The 19,705-nt window shown below is 46.7% G+C and overlaps 1 protein-coding gene across 1 annotated transcript in view; it reads right to left on the bottom strand.

Moving 5' to 3' along the window:
• Positions 1-210: 210 nt before the first annotated feature.
• Positions 211-19,705, bottom strand: part of ST8SIA6 (ST8 alpha-N-acetyl-neuraminide alpha-2,8-sialyltransferase 6) — a 61,600-nt gene continuing 42,105 nt past the window's right edge. Inside the window, exons 5-9 of the mRNA XM_060248417.1 lie at positions 7,449-7,593; positions 6,228-6,337; positions 4,613-4,705; positions 2,131-2,605; positions 211-653 (exon numbers count right to left, since the gene is read on the bottom strand). Coding sequence (XP_060104400.1) covers positions 2,137-2,605; positions 4,613-4,705; positions 6,228-6,337; positions 7,449-7,593 — 817 coding nt within the window. The 3' untranslated portion in view covers positions 211-653; positions 2,131-2,136. The remainder of the gene's footprint in view (positions 654-2,130; positions 2,606-4,612; positions 4,706-6,227; positions 6,338-7,448; positions 7,594-19,705) is intronic.

The raw sequence follows: 19,705 nt of genomic DNA, 5'->3' as shown, positions 1-19,705 counted from the left end.
CTCAGTTGAACATCTGGAGAAATTTCAGAGTGGCAAGAGCCATTCAACAACTGTGAGTTCTTCATCACTGGATGCTGGACATTCAGCTGTTGGGAATGCTCTAACTTTGTATTTCCTGCACCAACCAGAGTATAAGACTATATTGCCTATAACACACACTATTTCTGTGGTTCTATTATGTACCATGTAAGACCACCATATAAGGCAAGCCATGGCTGAATCAGGTATGTATTTCACAGTTCAACAACAAAAAAAAAGAGCAGTCATACAGTATGACAAAGCTATTATAGTAGACATCGTTCAACCACCCTAGATGATATTAACAAAACAGAAGCACTGTAAAAAATTATAACTACTTGGCAAGCCAAAACCATACAAACTTCACTGACAACTATCATCCTGAGATTGTGCTTTGTTAACTACAGTGTGTACTGTGGATTTTGAAAATCTTGTTTATGTAAAAAGTCAGATTACGAGATCTAAAATCACACCGGCCACTATGTCACAAAAAAAGAAGACTGCCATTCTTAAGTGCAAAATATTTTTTGAATTAAAATAATAGTACAGTTTTATGCTCACAAATGGACATTTGATCAAATCCAACATTTGACTGCATGAGGCGCATACCAACGCTTTCCTTGGCAATCATCACTCTGAAACAAGAAAGCATATCACGATGTTTCATGCACAAGCACATTATGTAACATGTACAAAATAAGGTTCAGTGGAAATTATGTGCCTTTGGCTGGAGGGGAGGCAAGTTAACAAGTCAAAATGTGAAAAGCTGCTGGCACTGGTCCACTGGTGAAAGAAAAATTAGCCTTTTTGCTTCAGTTTTGTCTTATTTTGAAATTCACTGATGCTTCTTTAACATTTGGTAACTAAAATGATAATATAATTTCATCCATTTGGACTACTGTCAGTTTGGTGTAGTGGTTAAGTGAGCAGACTATTCTCTGGGAGAACCAGGTTTGATTCTCCACTTCTCCACATGCAACTGCTGGAGTGAACTTGGGTCAGTCATAACTCTCTCAGAGCTGTTCTGTTCGAGCAGCTCTCTCAGAGTTCTCTCAGCCCCACCTACCTCACAGGGTGTCTGTTATAGGGAGGGGAAGGAGAAAGAGATTGTAAGCTGCTCTGAGACTCCTTTGGGTAGTGAAGGGTGGGGTATAAATCCAATCTCTTCTCTTCTTCTTCTTCTCTAAATACTTACCTTTGTTACAGAAAAATACTGGATTTGCCTTCTTGAAGCAACTTAGCAATTTATGAGGCAGATGCAATTACTGCAGGTTAACACTGGTTCAGATTGGTGTTTCCACAGCAAACACAAAATGTGTAAACATCCAGGTGGGCAGCCATGTTGGTCTGAAGCAAGAGAACAAAGTTGGAGTCCAATAGCACCTTTAAGACCAAGGTTTTATTCTGGGTATAAGCTTTCACAGGCACACACCCTTCTTCAGACCAACATGGCTACCCAACGGAATCAGTTTTGTAGAAACATCTTTATTTATACATAGGTTCTCTGCTTGGACCAGGGCTTTCTGATGAATGTACATTGCTGTTCATGCATATATGTCATCCACATATTTCTCACATCTGCTTTTGGAAATGCCACTTACTCTACTGTGCATCTCAGTTATGGAACACTTTCTCCAAATCCATGAATCTGATGCTGAATCTTTTGACCATTTGTTTTCCCAGGTATTTTTCCAATTGACAGCAGCTTTGAATCCTTTTGTCACTTGTTTTTCATTTCCTGCTGGCTGTTTTTCTATTCACTAAACTATTTTAATGCTGCAGCTTAGGTGGGTTGTTTTTTTGGTTTTTTTTTCTGGATATATACATTCACATAGTGGGTACAGGTACAGAAAAGGGAGGTGTTTCTAGAAACCTGGGGGAACTCCCAATACTGCAGAAAAATGCCAAACATACTGAGGGAGTTCAGCTCCCACAAACTGGAGAAACAATGCATACACTTTTGAGGGGTGAAGTATGGTTTAAAAATGGTCATCTCCTCTCCCATGATACCTTGTGAACTTGCATTTGTGTTTGTGTGTGTATTTGTGTGCCTATGGAAACAATTATTATAGATTTATAAAATTAAATAAAATGTTCTGTGAAGAGACCTACCTTGGGCTAGTCAGGTAGACATTTGCCAAACTGCAGCTTGAGGATACCCCTTCCATGCAGCTGGAGAATCTGGTTATACTCTTTGGGCATTGCATGGAAACCAGGTTTGGGTAGTTGGTTATCATAGTAGTGGTGGCTGATTGGAGTACCTGCTACATTTTTTGAGAAAGGCCAGAAGCCATAAAGCTTTACATTCTCGCACAGTTCCAAAGCAGCGCTGGTGATCATAAAGCCAGAAGACAGCCGATAGGCTCTGACTCCCTTAGTCCTCCAGAACTGGGCAAGATTTCTGAGGTATCGGGGAAAGAAAAAGATGGCTTTCTGTTTTGCACTGAACTCCTTCAGAGTGTGGTGCACCTTGAAAGAAGCAGCAGTGTTGCTCCTGAAGGAAAACGCTGGTAACAAAAGGAAAGCGTCTCCGTAGCTTGCAATATTCTCCAGGAAGGTGGCCTTCTTTTCATTCAGTTTGTTATATCTGTAAACATGCAAAACTGAATGAAATTTTTTAATAGTTTAGATACTCTAGAAGAATTTAAATTGTGTCTAATGCTCAGTTCTATGAGGATCAAACCAGATGAAATGCTGGAAGATCTATCAGTGAATTGCAGGAGCATTTTTTAAACTGATAAACAGCAACTGCAGGAAAATAGGGCAACTCAGAAAAGCACTGCAGCACAAAGGGGGTGGGCTTAACTATTTTCTATAGTTAAGTTGTCTATATGTACAAATTGTATATATGTACTTCTTTCCTCAATGGGTAATTACATTGTGGAATTCACTGCCAGTGGACAGAGTGATGGCCATGAGCACATGTGGCTTTCAAAAAGGATTAGATAGATTAATGAAGAATACATCTATCAATGGCTACTTTCCATGGTGACTAAAGAGATCTTCCATATCCAGAGGCAATAAACCTCTGAATACCAGTGTTAGGAGGCAACATCAGGGTAACATCTTGGCCTCTATATCCTGTTTGTTAGCCCTCCAGGGTAACTGGCTGGCCCCAATATGAAACAGGATGCTGGACTAGAATAGCCCATTGGTCTGATACAGCAGGGCTCATTTTATGTGGGACAGATAGCTGATTGGGGGGAAGTTAAACTTGGGGGAAAAGGTTCAAAGTTACTACTGAAAAATAAAACAATGTGCAGGTTGTGATTTTCCTAGTTCACATGGCTCTGGCTACACTTCTCCCACAAGTATATGAGTCTCGCACAAGTCTCCATGCATAAGGAGACACGGTTCTGGATCATCCCCTCCACGTCATAAGTATGCGGGTGGGGGGAGGGGGGAAGAGAAGATGGCACAGATGAAAAGTATGACTGAATCATAATTTAAGCAAAATTATTTGAAATGCTAACAACATGAATATATTTTAAAATATAACTATAACAGAAAGACTCTCCTACTGACTCAGTAAAATAGTAGGATGGAGCAAAGAATCCTCTGAGAGACTTTCTTCCAACTTAAGTAGGCTCTTCCTCCAGTGAAAAAGCCACGTAAGTTGGAGGAGAACTCTTTAGCCTGAAGGAAGACTTCCAACTTGAGCCAAAATGAAAGGTGGAATATAAACATTTAAATAAATAGATGAATAAACCTTGCTCAGTTGATTGATGGGATCCATCCCATTGTCACAGGAGTAAAATTGGCACACAACCAGGCATACACTGAACAGTCCCACAGCAGAAAGCACTCAAACTTTCATAAAGCAACAACAAGGTGCTTTTCCTTCCATAATAAGGAGACGATTTCCCCCTTACAGCTTGTTTGGCATGTATCTGCTAAATGCACATGATGTTAAACTAGCTCTGGAGATGGCTCAACATTAGGAAGAACTCAACATTAGGAACTCCGGCTCAACATTAGGAAGAACTTCCTGACCGTTAGAGCGATTCCTCAGTGGAACAGGCTTCCTTGAGAGGTGGTGGGTTCTCCTTCCTTGGAGGTTTTTAAACAGAAGCTAGATGGCCATCTGACAGCAATGAAGATCCTGTGAATTTAGGGGGAAGTGTTTGTGAGTTCCTGCATTGTGCAGGGGGTTGGACTAGATGACCCTGGAGGTCCCTTCCAACTCTATCATTCTATGGGGTTGCTCTGTGAAAGAACCTTGAAATTAGGCTTGAAATGAAGCAAAACCTTGAATAACATTTGAGAGATGTCAGATGCCTGGAATTCATCCCCACAGCCATTGTTTAGGCAGTGGCTATGATTTGAGTAACACTGTCTTTGTCTGATGCTTAAGAGCTTGTTGAAGCAAGAGGGGGAAAGAGGCCAGCTCTCCTTATTTCACGGAAAGTTCTGCTGTTTCTGAAAGGATGAATAGCTTAAGGAGATTTAATTTGCATTAAGAGGGAGCTAGGGACCACTAATGAAGCAATTGGAATGCAGCTGCCAATGTAGAGATACACCAACCAGCCAGTTTCTAAAACGGAGAGTCAAGCAATCAAACATGAGCTGCAAACAAACTTGCAGTTATACTCACCTCTGGGATATAATGCTCGGGTTGATGGTCACAAGATTTGTTTTACTGCCAACATCGTGTCTGATGCTTCCCATGGTGGGAGGAAGGTTACATCTGGAATTTTACAAGAGCTGTTGAAAAGCTACTATAAATGGTCCATCATTAAAACATCCCAATAATTGTCAGGCAATAATATATGACACTTGCAATGCAATCCTAAACAGAGTTAAGTGCTTCAAAAGCCATTGAAGTCAACAGACTTAGGTGCAGCTCTGCTTAGGAATGTACTGTAGATGCCTTAGACAGGTGGTAGATATAGGCAGGAAAATATACAAATACGCTACTATTTTCAGTGCTATCAAATGAAAAAAACAGTGCTTATTCACTGGTTTACCTAGGAGGTTTGTCCTACCCATACAATCACATCTGAGGTAACCCAAAGCATAAAACTAGACATGCAATAAATGCAAAATGCAAAAAACGAGACAATAGATAATCATTGGCAGCAGCAAAGAGCATTGACAAAATCAACAAATATAAAACCTGTTAAGTAGCAAGATAAAATCAACTATTAGGTGAGGAAATTGCAAGATGGAAAGCACTGCAGAGTCAAATAGAACATAAAACTGCTATCTAGTGAAATCTAGCTAAAATTGCTATGCAGCCATCTACTAAATTTACTTAAATGTGTGAGCAAATTAAAAAATGTCTTCACTTGGGTGCTTAATACTATACAGACCAGGCAGCACATAAATCTTAGTGGGGACTGAGTATTCCATAATGAAGTCACCTTCACTGAGAAGGATCCATCTCTGTTCACCACCCACCTAACTAGGTGACAAAAGTGCTGGGTCATTGACAAACAGCATTTTAATTGTTTTTGGATTGAATTTCAGCCCATGAGCCATCATCCAGCCATTACTATCACCAAACACTGATTTGGGATTTCCACTGTGTTTTGATATAAGAAAGAAATGAAGCTGGGTGTCATCTACATACTGATGGCACTTCATTCCAAATCCTTGGACAACCTGTCCCAGAAATTTCATGTAGCTCAAGGAGATGTCCAGCAAAATTTCCACTTCCCATCAGATGCAAAAGGATGTGGTATGGACAAAGCTAGGTAGAATTTAACATGAACAGATGTAGAGGGTGATGGAACTCCATTTATGTTTAGTTTAGCAAAAGAAAAAGAAAAAGAAAGCCATTGTGGAGTAAGGACAGTTATCAAACAAAACCCAAAATATACAATTCTTATACAGCAAACTATAGATAGTACAGGATACTTACCCTTTTCTGCATCTCGACTCCCTACATACCAACATGGATCACTTAAAAAGGAGATTGTATAGGAGTCATATGATGCTAAAAGCATACTTGTGTAAGTCTCACACATATTTCTGAGCAAGTACCCCACCCTTCGCAGTGAGCAGGCATCTATCTTGTAGTGTGTTCATGAATAATGAAAACAGGCAGACTAGGAGGGGGAAACAGAATAGAAGGATACAAGAACATATACCTCTGTGCATGTGAACTTGCCACTTGTGAAGCATGGACAGCTAATTACTTACTGACATTTCTGATATCCTGGTTTATATATCTAATTTTAACTGCCTTGTGGTTCACAAGTTCTCACCTGAAAACAAAGTCAAATTGGTCAATTTCTGCTCCACAGTTGGAGTCCTTCAGAATCCCTCCATTTCCAACCACTGCACAGTTCCTGAAGGGGTGCTCCAGAGGCTGAGACTGAAAACAAAAATAATGGATAGATCCTAGACGTGTACTAATCCAACAATGGGAACCTTTCACAAGGATATTTCTCTTGTCAAACTTGGATTTATCTGGGCTAGCACTATATACTGTGACTGGTAGCAGCTCTCCCCAGGAAGGTATTTGAATTCATAAGCCAGATGTACAGCCTGAAGCGAATTTTTGTGCCTAACTTGATGCACTATATTAAGCAGCATTCCCACCCACCCACACCAGGTCACAGCTAACTTATGGGATTTCAAGACAAGAGATGTTCAGGGGTGGTTTGCCATGTCTGCCTCGAAAGCACAACCCTGGACTTCCTTGGTAGTCTCCCATCCGAACACTGACCATGGCTGATACTGCTTAGCTTCTGAGATATTATTTAATCAGGCTATCCTGGCCAGGGCACTAAGCAGGATAGCATTTTGTTAAAAGCCTAGGGCTCTGCTGGTTCTCAAAATAGGGCAAAGTAAGAGAATAATTGTTTAACCCAAGGGACCACAGGTGCACAATTAGTGCACTAGGTAAGCATCATCATCTCTGATAAACAAGAAAATTCATTTTAAAAAAGATCAAGTTGAAACTTGATAAAACATTATGTGGCATGCAGGTAACAGAATACTGAGGGCATTGATGACACATATATGAGGGACCACCTCTCTCTCCCTCCCTACTGCTCTCTGAATCTTTGGGCAGCTGTGCCTTTCAGAGGGATTACTTCTTGCCCTTTCTCAGGTTGGGGTAGTTTTTTCTTCTACTGCCACAGCTTTTTTTTTGTCATTTCACCTAATCTTGGAATGGACTGTCATTGAGATCCAGAAGGGCTCCTTTTTACAGCTGTTTCAGGAAAACAGACACATCTGTTTAGTTTTTTGGGGCTGACAATGATGTTTGAGTTTTCTCACTGAATTGTATTGTTGGATGTATTATTATGGGTATATTGCTATCTGGTTTTTCTTTTTTAAATATTATTTATGGATACCATAAGGTTCCTCCTTGAACCCACCTTGGAGGAAAGCATGATGTAAACAAGTCAAATAAATAAACAAATCTTAAAAGATTACATATCTCTGGCCACAGAAGGTATCAAAGGAGCTCTCCGTACTTCAGGTAGCATCCTGAATATTTCCTCTGTGATGTGGATGGTTTTTTTATTGTCCACCTCATAACTCATGTTGCTTCCCAGCGGGGTGTTGTTTTGTGAAGTGATAAAGTTGTGAGCTGCATCACAGCACGAGGCAAGTTCTGACCTGCAAAATAATAAAGATTGGTGTAATGAATGCTGTCAAGGTGGCAAAGAAAATGGGAAATAAAACCAGTTTCTTATTAATGTTTGTAATAACAGAACAGTCTTGTGAATCCTTCATCAGGTTTGTTTTCCATTCATTTACTAAAAAAAATCTTCACTACTTCACACTAACTCAGAGCATGCCAGGAACGTTGACATTTTGCAAGGCATAAAGTTGCAGAATATTTTTAAACTTTGTAAGCCAAAGAGCTGTCTGGAAAATCTATGACATCCCTACCAACACACCATGAACAGAAAGTGATGAACAAGAATATTACAGACTGAACATGGGTAGCACATTATAGCACAAAATCTTGTGGAGTGGCGTATTGCTTTGTAAAAGACTAATTTTGCATTACCACATCAAACCATGGTGGGGGATGCTTACTTAGTAGATGTGCTATTTGAAACCCTTTATCACTTACATTGCAACTGTCCCTATGTACTAGACAGTCTCTGCCAAGGCTTCCAAAGCCTCTGTCACCCAACCCCCCTGGCTGATCCTTACCCCCCGCCCTCCCTCTGTTGCAGCACTACAAGCCAGGCCGCACTCCCCTCCTCTCTATTGCTGTTGCTGCCGCCAAGGCTGGTCTTTACCAGCTTCAATGTGCATGGCTTCTAAGCCTTTGAAGGGCCCACGGGAGGAGAGTTCGCTCCCCCTCCTTCTAGGAACCGGAAGTGGGGGGGAGCGAATTCTCCTCCCACAGACCCTTCAAAGGCTTAGAAGCTGCACGCAGCCACATTGAAGCTGGTAAGAACCAGCCTAGGCTCGGTGGCGGGGGGGGGGGCGAGGCGAGCTGAGTGCGGTGCTGGCTTCCAACACTGTGAAGGAAGGGATGGCGGGAGGAGGGCAGGGGGACGGGCGCAGCCGAGGGTGACAGAGGGAGAGGGCATCCCTGTGAGAGCCAGCGCTCTAGGCCATTGCCTAGTTCGCCGACTCCCACGCACCGGCCCTGCTTCACAAAATAATCCTTGGTATGAAAATAAAGTGTATTACAGAAAAGGTAGCCAGGTACATGTAGTGTATCGAGATAACGATACAACGCAATAACGCAATAATATAAAACCAGCCAGCGCGACCCTGTGCGGAGCGACCGGGCTGTCCCTGGGCTGCTCAGAGCAGGGCACGAACTCCCAGCCAATCACCAGCTGTGGCGGGAAGTTCAACAGGCCAGGATTGGACTGGCCTGTCTGGAGGGAGGTTCCCGGAGTTGTACATAAGCGGGACCCGGCCCGCGTGTTCCCTCTCTTGTAACGTGCCTCCATTAAAGCATGTTGCCCTACCAACGTCTCCTGTTTCAGTACGTTACAGAGGTGACGAAGGTGGGATTCTAGCCACGTCGGCTACATCAGAGACAGGGCAACCCACGGGCCACGACCGCCGCCATCGCCACCATGGCAACCCAGAGCGGTACCACCGATTACATCGAGCCGTTCAACCCCGCGAATCCTGAGGGCTGGGAGTCCTATGCAGAACGGGTTGAATGCTACTTGAGGGCCAATCGAATCACAGAGGACAGCATGAAGAGGGACGTTCTCCTGAGCGTCTGCGGGGCGGCCACGTTCGAGATCGCCAAGGGTCTCTCGGCCCCCGCAAAACTCACCGAGAAGTCCTTCGCGGAGATCATCAGGATCCTCACTGGCCATTTCCTGCCGCAACCATCTCGGGTGGCCCGCCGGTTCCTTTTCCACCGGCGAGACCAAGCAGCAGGAGAATCAGCCGCCGACTATCTGGCGGCCCTACACCAGATTGCGGGAAACTGCGACTTTCCTCGGCTGGAAGAGACCCTGGCCGATCGGTTCACGTGGGGCCTCCGCGACGAGAGGCTCCAACAGAGGCTCTTCGCGAAGGAAGAGCTCACTCTGCAGAGCGCCTTCAGCGAAGCCATGGCGTTCAAGAGAACCGCGAGGACCTTTCCCAAGGCGAGGGCCGACGCGGTCCACCACGAGGAGCTGGACCCCGACTGTCCGGACGAGGGAGAAGCGTTCCAGCTGCGCCGCCCAGCAGGGGCAACCAACCGCGCACCACAACGACCCCGAGCAGCCGAACGATCCCCAGCGGCGGAGAGACCGCCGGCCCCCAAGTGCGCCAGCTGCGGCGACCCCCACGACAGAAGGGACTGCCAGTACCGGACCTGGGACTGCCGGAGCTGCGGAAAGACCGGCCACATTGCAAGGGCTTGCCGAGCCAAGCCCAACCGCCGGAGGCCAACCACGCACCACGAGTCGGCGGAGTTCCACTCCACAGCCTCCACTACCCTACAGGTACTGAACTTGCCCCTCGCCACCCCCGATAAGATCAAAATGGCGGTCCTCATCGAAGGGAACCCCTGCCAAATGGAGGTGGACTCAGGCTCCTCCATTTCCATTATAGCAGAGGAGACCCTGAGGAAACTGTGCCCCCACCAGCGGCTTCAATTAAGGCCGGCGGACTTCATACTCTGGGACTTTCAGAAGAATCTGGTGCAAATCATGGGGTGGGCCTGGGTACACGTCGAGCGGGGGTCCTTCTATGGCCTGCTGGACATCCTGGTGGTAAAGCGCCAGCTTACCACCCTGCTAGGACTGGCATGGTTCAAGCCCTTGGGGATCCGCTTGGAGGGGGTGGGGCAAACCCTAACACCCAGGGGGTTCGGTGAGATATGCCAAGAGTTCCCAGACGTGTTCGACGGCTCCCTGGGGAGCTACAAAGGGCTGGCCATCTCCCTACCACTAGACCCGACGGTCAGGCCGATCCGGCTCAAGGCGAGGCGGGTCCCGTTCGCCTTGAAACCAAAAATAGAGGCCGAACTAGACCGCCTCACTGCCCAAGGGGTCCTGGAGCCGGTGGATTACACCACCTGGGAGACTCCCATCGTAACCCCGATCAAGCCAAACGGGGAGGTGCGGATCTCACTATAAGTGCACAAGTGCGGATCTCACTATAAGTGCCGACTATAAGTGCACAATAAATAAGGCACTGCAGGATAACCCCTACCCAGTGCCGGTGGTGAGCCACGTCTTGGCTGCCCTAGCAGGGTCTAAGATCTTCGGGAAGCTGGACCTGGCACAGGCCTACCAACAGCTCCCGGTAGATACTAAGACGGCGGAGGCCCAAACTATTGTGACACACAGGGGGGCCTTCTGAGTGCGGAGGCTACAGTTCGGGGTTAGCGTTGCTCCGGGGATTTTCCAAAGTATAATGGACGCTCTCCTTAAAGGGATCCCCGGAGTCCAACCGTTCTTCGATGACGTTTTAATCGCCGCCCCGGACTCCGAAGAATTAGGCAACCGCCTAAGAGAGGTGCTCCGCCGGTTCCAGGCAGCGGGTCTCAAGGTCAAGAGGGAGAAATGCTTGCTGGGGGTACCATGGGTGGAGTTCCTGGGTTTCGCCGTAGACGCAGCGGGAATCCACCCAACGGAGGAAAAGACCCGTGCCATCGTGCAAGTCCCGGCCCCCACATGCAAAGCGGAGCTACAAAGCTTCTTGGGGGTGCTTAATTTCTACCATTCATTCCTCCCCCACAAGGCAGCCCTAGCAGAACCCCTACACCGGTTGCTGGACAAAAAAGCCCCTTGGGTTTGGGGCAAACAACAATCCGCTGCGTTTCAGGTGGTCAAGGACGTCCTGGTGTCCAATGCGGTGCTCCACCATTTTGACGAGGGCCTCCCCGTCATCCTGGCTTGCGATGCGTCGCCTTATGGGTTGGGAGCAGTCCTGGGGCACCAACTCCCGGACGGGAGGGAGGTACTGGTAGCGTACTACTCCCGTACACTCACACCGGCCGAGCGCAATTACGTGCAGATAGACAAAGAGGCTCTGGCAATCGTGGCGGGGGTCCGGAAGTTCCATGATTATTTGTATGGGCGGAGGTTCACAATAGCTACAGACCATAAGCCGCTGTAAGGTCTGTTGGCACCAGACTGCCAAACCCCCCAAATACTTTCACAGTGCGTGTTGAGGTGGAACCAATTCCTCAACTCATACACGTACACACTGGTCCACCGGGCAGGCAAGGCTATGGGCCACGCGGACGCGCTCAGCCGTTTGCCTCTACCCGTCACAGAACCTGATCCAGCCCCCACACACCTGGTCATGTTGGTCGAATCCCTCCCAGAACAGCCCCTCCACGCCGCGGAGGTCGCAAAGGCTACAGGGAGGAACAAAACACTGGCAAGGGTTCTCGACTGGGTGGTGAGGGGGTGGCCAGAAGGGAACATGGGGGAAGAGTTCAAGCCCTACAAAATGAGGAGAGAGGAGCTAGCAGCCCACAAAGGGTGCATCTTATGGGGAAGCAGGGTGGTGGTCCCCCCCCCCCCCGCTGCAGAAGCGAGTTCTGGAGTCACTCCACGAGACCCACCCCGGCATAGTCAGGATGAAGGCTCTAGCCAGGAGCTACGTCTGGTGGCCGGGGATGGATGAGGAGTTCGAGAACTGGGTGCGGAGGTGCAGCGCATGTCAGGAGTCACGCCCTGAGCCACCAAGCGCCCCGGTCACACGGTGGGAAACCACTAGGAAACCTTGGTCCAGGCTCCACTTAGACTTTGCGGGGCCCTTCCAGGGACAGATCTTTCTGATCATGGTGGACGCCTACACCAAATGGCTGGAGGTCATTCCAGTAGCGTCCACGTCATCAGCAGCCGCAATACGGGCTCTGCGCCGGGCCCTTAGCACCCATGGTATTCTGGACACTATTGTCACAGACAATGGGGCGGCTTTCACCTCTGGGGACTTCCAGGCATTCCTGCAGAGGTACCTGATTAGACACATAAGGTCTGCCCCGTTCCACCCGGCCACCAACGGACAGGCGGAGCAAATGGTCCGAACGACCAAGGAAGCCCTGGGCCGGATAGTGCAGGGTGACTGGGACCACAGACTAGCCACCTTCCTGTTCGACAACTGGGTAACCCCCAACCCGGTCACGGGGGTGAGCCCGGCAGAACTCCTCATGGGGTGCAAACTCATCACGAGGCTCGACAGGCTACACCCCGACCGAGCCTCGGACATCCGAGGATCCCTGGAGGTCCGGGAGGCAGCCCGAGGGTTCTTCGCAGGGGACCCCGTGTTTGCATGGAACTACGCCCAGGGACCCATGTGGGTGGCGGGTCGAGTGAGGCAGGTAATTGGGACCCGTCATTACGAGGTATCCACAGAGGGGGGCCAAACTCTTCGGCGGCACATCGACCAGCTGCGCCGCCGCACTCTACCGGAAGGGCCGATTGACGTGGAGGAGGAAGTACCCGGGGGAGAGCCGGCTAGGGGACTGGCAGAGGCCACAACGCCAGCACCGACCCGGCCTGCCAGCGAACTCCCCGGACCAGCAGAGGCCGAGCGACCCACAGAGATCGATCAGCAACCCACAGCAGCCTCGGCCCCCAGAGAGACTCCCGCGACCGAAGCAGCGCCGACACCCCAGGCAGCTCCTAGACGATCCACCCGGGAGCGCCGACGTCCCGCCTACCTAAGAGACTATGTACAGCAACTGGGGGGGGGGGTGTAGTGTATCGAGATAACGATACAACGCAATAACGCAATAATATAAAACCAGCCAGCGCGACCCTGCGCGGAGCGACCGGGCTGTCCCCGGGCTGCTCAGCGCAGGGCACGAACTCCCAGCCAATCACCAGCTGTGGCGGGAAGTTCAACAGGCCAGGATTGGACTGGCCTGTCTGGAGGGAGGTTCCCGGAGTTGTACATAAGCGGGACCCGGCCCGCGTGTTCCCTCTCTTGTAACGTGCCTCCATTAAAGCATGTTGCCCTACCAACGTCTCCTGTCTCAGTACGTTACAGTACATGCCTGCAATCCCCAGGAGACTTTGAGGGTAGGGTGTGGTGGGGAAGGCATCATGTATATGTGAACTTCATTTCCAGTTTAAATCACAGTGATCAGCAAAATCCTAGCCTACAGCATCGGGGACATCATTTCCAGATTTTAGCCAGAAGTTATGTTATCACTTACACAGTGTCTCCTTCCCAATTTTCCTCCACTCATTTGAACAGTGGTGTATGTAGAAGGCGGGAAGGAAGGCAGAAGTAGTTCAGCTGCCTTGAGAGGTAGTGAGTTCTTCCTCATTGGCAGTCTTCAACAGTAGCTGGACAAACACTTGTAAGAGGTGCTTTAGGCTGATCCTGCCTTGTGCAGGGGTTGGCTTAGATGACCTGGATGGCCCCTTCCAACTCTGTAAGTGGAAGATCACTTGCCATAGCAGGTGAATTGGCACTTGGCAAGCCTAGACTTATAGGCAGGTCTGTATTTTCCTCTGTGAAATGTTTGAGACTATGTTATCACTCTCTGTTTTTCCGACTGACACATACTCTCTATTTTGATGTAGCTACATGCTACTGAAAGAAAGCAAGAGCAATTTTTCCCCTGGCATTTTAATACATAGTAAAGATGCAAAAAAGAGGTCACATGTTTATAAATCTACAGTTACGAAGAACAGATTTTAAAAAAGAATTAAGGAGCCTGATGTACACAAATGCAGCATGGACAACAGAAAGGTCCTTATCACACATTATGCCTTTAATTTTAAAGCTATTTTCAGCATTTATGAAAATTCAAATCACTGTAGCATACAGGTCATAATATTTAACAAGCTAATTTAATGACAGCAGTTATACTCAGCCATAAGGGGGTCTACATTTTAGATGACCTCAAATACCTTCTCATACAAATTTCACTGGATGTGTACCTGATTATTAGAGTGATTTGATACATAATGGGGTCTACCAGTGCCACATTTTAGGTAGCAACATTTGCCGGAAGTTCTTAAGCATGGCAACAGAAAACTGCACAACAAGCAGCCTGAACACACAGGATTCAAGTAGATGGGCACTGAAAAATTAATCTGGCAATTGTGTGAAGTTTGAGATTGTCCAAATCCATCCAAAGAAGAGAGAGAACAGAAAATTAGCATGTTATACATAATTTTGGCACTTACAAGGAATATCTACATGTCTACAAAAAGTACTAAATATATCTGTGGGTTTTTACCTGTCCAGTTACTACCTATAGCAGGTTTACAGATGGAAGAACATTGTATGGCAAAGAGACAGTGAATCTTTAAACAAAACCCCATGAAATGCCCTTTAGTTGTCCTTTTCCAGTGTATCTCAGGCTTCAGGCTTACACTGCCGATTCCCAGCTGAATAGTGCATAGTTGGAGATAACACACTGAAGGCAGCGAACAGCCTGCCTGTGGGAAAGTATCCCTTGAGTAGGTGGTGATGTGTGCAAGAAATTAGGATGCCGCAACTTTTAAAAAGGTATTCAAGGATCAAGACCTTCAGATTTTACTGGCTGATATGTAGAGTTGCCAGTCTCCAAGCGGCGCCTGGAGATCTCCCACCTTTACAGCTGATCTTCAGGTGGCAGAGATCAGCTCCCCTGGAGAAAATGGCTGCTTGGAAGGGTGGACTCTATGAAACTGTATTCTGCTGAGGGAACCTCCCCTCTCCAAACCCCACCCTCTCCTGGATCCACCCCCAAAGTCTCCAAGTATTTTCCAACCCAGACCTGGCAACCCTACTGATACTGAATTGCACCAAAGGGTGACCTCTCAAGAGGACTGCCAGGGATCCCCAGTCTTCACAAGAGGGATGTAGCAAGCCTGTTTTTCCTTGATTTTTCTATGGTAAACCACCACCACCCTGCTTATAACACCTTGCTAAGCCTAAATAAACTCCAGTCTTTAGCACGCGAGAGCTATTCTTGGTGGAGCAGCCAACCCCCTGGTGAGGGTTTGGCTGCTCCTGTTGCCTGCTGCTGCCCCTGCTGGTAGCAGTAAAAAAATTATTAACAATCAGCAGCGTTGCATGCGGTGCTACATCACTTCCAATAAAAGCCCAGAAGTGACACAAGGGTTGCTCTAGGTATTGCCAAAACTTCTGGCAACAACTTAAGCTATCCAATGTCACTTCTGGGTTTCTACTGGAAGCGACATATCACTACGCCCAGCATCATGACACCCCTCCCCCATGTTCTTCCGGTCCACAACCCGCTTTCTTTGGTATCATACAAACCTAAAAGCAGGGTCTGGCAGTAAGACTCTACCTGGATGAAGAATATGGTCCAGAATGCCCACTATTAACATGGAACAGCAGCCCACAAAAGTCAACCTATTACATTACCAATTTGCAATGAATGAAACCCCTACTTTTCATCCTTCCTTTAGTAATGTTTCCATTTAAAAATGTATTTGACTCTAGTTGAGGGCTGTCCTGCTATCTAGCCTATGACCTTGATTTCTACAAAGATCTGAATATCAGATGAAATGCATTTGTGATGGATAACATTCATTAGCAGAGATGGTACACACTGCCTTTTTATTGCTAGAACACAGCCATTACTTCAATATAACCAGAAAATAGTCTGGCATAAAGGAAAAGATTTTTCAACTAACAGGAAAGAATAGCTTCTAATTAACGTCATGGTTCAGCTAATGTAGTAAAATGCAGCCAGGCAAGTACTATACTAATACAGAGCACCAATGGAACAGGCAGATAATAGAACAGTATTTTGAACATTTTCTTTCCTGGGAGATCAGTGAACTCATGTCAAAATAAATATACTTTCTTCTCTTCAAAAGCATCAGTATACACATTTCCCTTTACATTGATCATCTCAAACAAACAGGAACCTTAACTCAGATCTTCCCTATTAACTCCACCATCCCACAGACATTATTTATTGTATGACTGCCTTTTAAATTAATTAACATGCTCAAAATGTTATAATAAAATAGAAATCCGGTTTAAACAAACACTCACATGAAGTCAGGGACAGTGAAGTTTCCATTAAAGCAGAGGAAAACTAATAACAGCACCTGTCCTTTTGACAAACTGTCTAGCCTACACAGGCTTTATAAGACAGCTCATGGCATCTCTGATGTTTACAGAGATGCAGTATTATCTAATGAGCAAAGTCCTAGCACCATTCCCCACCAGTTCTGGCAGCAAGCATAGAAACTGAGCAGGGCATCAGCTGTGTTCTACTGAGACACAATGCAGACCCCTTGCTGAAGTCAAGAGGCATGGATCTGGTCAGTGGCTTTATCTAGGAAAGCTTATGTTCATTACCTTGCATTCTGTGATCAAAGCAAGGTGGAATAGAAATGTAATAAATGATGTCTCTCAGGCAGCCAAATCATATACATTGGCTTTGGATGTCATGGAACAAGCTGTGACTGGTTCCAGTACAACCTATGTGTCATTTTACGGCACGCAAGGCAGAGTCACCAATTATGCCCTGTGAGACTCAAACACCCCCTTTACACTTTCTTGTTGGTACTGTATGGTCCAGTCTGGAGCAGCACTAGAGCAGAATCTCGTGAAACCAGTCTGACAGATGGGTTTGGTTTTCCACAGGCTTATATCATCAACCCCCACAATCTTCTTCTTATTTAAGACTGCCTTCCCCATCTTAATTTCAGCCGTGAAAGAGCAACAAAACTTGCCGTCTTTTATGTTTTCTTTTACTATCGGGCAAAGAAGTCCTCTTAAGCTCCGGCTTCAATTTATTGAACTGAGTACTTGTGAATTTTAAGTCTCGCTATTGAGGGGAAAGACAGCAATGCCAAGGACATTGCTGTCTGTTGTCTCCCACTGTCAGGGTGGGCCCTAGGTTGTCTGGCACCCTAGGCAAGGCTAACTTCTGGAGGCCCCCCACACACACACACACATTGATAATGTCACCGAGTCACATGGGGTGCCCAATTTGGTTCCCCCATGAGGCCAGCACTCTAGGCAATCACCTAGTTTGCCTAGTTGGCAGGGCCAGCCCTACCCACTGTTCAGAGCCAAGGTTAGTTGACAAGGAAAAAAAAACATTAAGGAAGCTTCAGAAGAAGGTAACTCCACAAGGCTACTGTGAGAGAGAATATCCAAAGAAGCAAAAAATTACTCAGTTTATATTCATAGCCAGGGCCAGATTAACAATTAGGCCAAGTAAGCACTAGCCTATGGGCCCCCATGCCTTTAGGGGCCTCAGGCTGGCTTCTCCCCCCAGCCTGCATGCCTTCCAGCCTGCATGCACAGCCAGCAACTGAGCTGCTCTTTGCCCTACTTGCCTGGTGTGACTGATGCTGGCGTCATCGCCAAGTTTGCCTCTCTCTGCCTTTCCCCACAACTTTGTCAAAGGGGCTTTTGAGAAGGGGGCTGCAGGCAGTGGGGTGGCCGCTCCAACTCCGAGATAATTTGCAAGGGACCCCCCGAGATTTTGACTGCCTGGAGGCCTCCACAGGGTTTAATCCGGCCCTGTTCATAGCACTCCAAGACCACCTTCAAATTGGAACTGTCAGGCATAGCCACTAAAAACAAAAGCTGGTTGAAACTGTTCGTTGTTTCTCTAGCATTGGTCTCTGTGCTGGGAAAAGACAGGGAGATTTATGGGTGGGGCATGGGGAGGAAAGAGACCTCAGCTGGTTATAATGCCATAGACTCCACCCTCCAAAGTAGCCATTCCATTCTCAGGAACTGATTGTTATGATCTGTATCTCCTGGAGATCTCCAGGCTCCATCCAGAAGTTGCCAAACCTACAATCTATGTTCATTGTACACTTTTTAAAAATACACATATTCAATCATTCTCATGTTACATACAGCTGCACATGATATAAAGCTCACATTTATCCAGGTACTCGTAAAGTGAACACATGCTGGCTCTGTCTTACAAACTGATGTATGTGCATGCAGGAGGGATGTATGTGCATTCATGCAAACTGGGTTACTGAGCCACGCTGTTGATCTATCAAGGTCAGTCTTATTCTGAATGGCGGCTGCACTCCAGGATCCCAGGCTGAGACCTTTCACATCACATGCTATCCGGTCAACTGCCATCACATGCAATACAGACCTCCAAATTCTTGGATGGAGCAACACGTTACGTGTTTGCATGGGAAAAAGTCTAGATGGCTTTTCCCCCCTAAAGAAAGCAGCATGCGGGAGAGAGATGATTTGGGTTATAGAAGTGCTGCTGGAGTTGTATTCTTTCTCTGCATGCCACTTAACCACTCTAACATGGCAACTAAAGAGTGTTACATCAGTCTAAGCTCATTCATTTCATTGGTCTTAGACTAGAGTAACTCTCCTTAGGATTGTACAGTAAATTCCTCCCAAAGCTACTTTTCCTTGTTCAAACAGTGTATTTGTAAGAATAAGCAAGAGCCCAGAACTCTAAAGAGGTGTGTATGTGTATGGGAGTCAGAAGCAATACAGAATGAAAAAATGACAGGCAGAAAGGAAAGGATATATAGCCCTCCTCTTGCTGCTTCTTTGCTTAAAACCCTCCCCTCCCTGCTACTCTTTCTTGTGTGCTTATGTGGGTAATGTGGTTCTGTGCTTTAAAACTTTCCTTCTTCTGTTTCAACAGTAAAATATAAGTTAATTGGTATGTCTGTATGGTTCACTGAGCAGTTGAAGAGAATTGATTTGTGACTCTGGTCTGTGATTGACGTTTTCCGTTTCCAACTTTTAGCTTTAAATGATGTGTCATGGAACATTCACTGGTGATTGATGCAGAGTGTGTAACCCCTAGCTAGGAATGGAATGAGCCAGGAAGGGGTGGAGCCTCTAGATGCAGAAGGGTGCAGTCTGCGTGCAAAACAGAGGAGGAAGCAAGGCTGCCCTGCTGGGGAGTTTGAGCCTTAATCATAGGCTCTTTAATGCCTTGTTTAAGATAACTATGATATGTCAATGGAAACTGGTGTGGGGGCGGGGACTTTCATTCTAAATTGTAAACAGGTGGGGCACAAGGATGGTGCCCCCTATAGAATCTGCAGCAACCCCACCCAATCTTTCCTTTCACTCACCTGGTCCAATTTTTTTGAAACTTTTATGGGGGGGAGTTGAGGAGGGGCACCAGATGTTATGCTGAAAATTTGGTGCCTCTACCTAAAAAAAAAAAAGTCTCTCCAGAGGCCCAGATACTTGTGGATTGATTCTCCATTATACCCTATGGGAACCAGTCTCCATAGGGTACAATGGAATGCCCAGCAGACATTCAATGCCCCCTCCACTTTATGATAACCCTGAAGTGGGGGGAGGGCCTTCAAACCAGAGGATCCCCTGCCCCCAACTGGGGATTGGCAGCCTACCC

Source organism: Heteronotia binoei, chromosome 10, assembly GCF_032191835.1.
Source record: "Heteronotia binoei isolate CCM8104 ecotype False Entrance Well chromosome 10, APGP_CSIRO_Hbin_v1, whole genome shotgun sequence".
NCBI classification, from domain to species: domain Eukaryota; kingdom Metazoa; phylum Chordata; class Lepidosauria; order Squamata; family Gekkonidae; genus Heteronotia; species Heteronotia binoei.
This window is presented reverse-complemented; position numbering and strand designations above follow the sequence as displayed.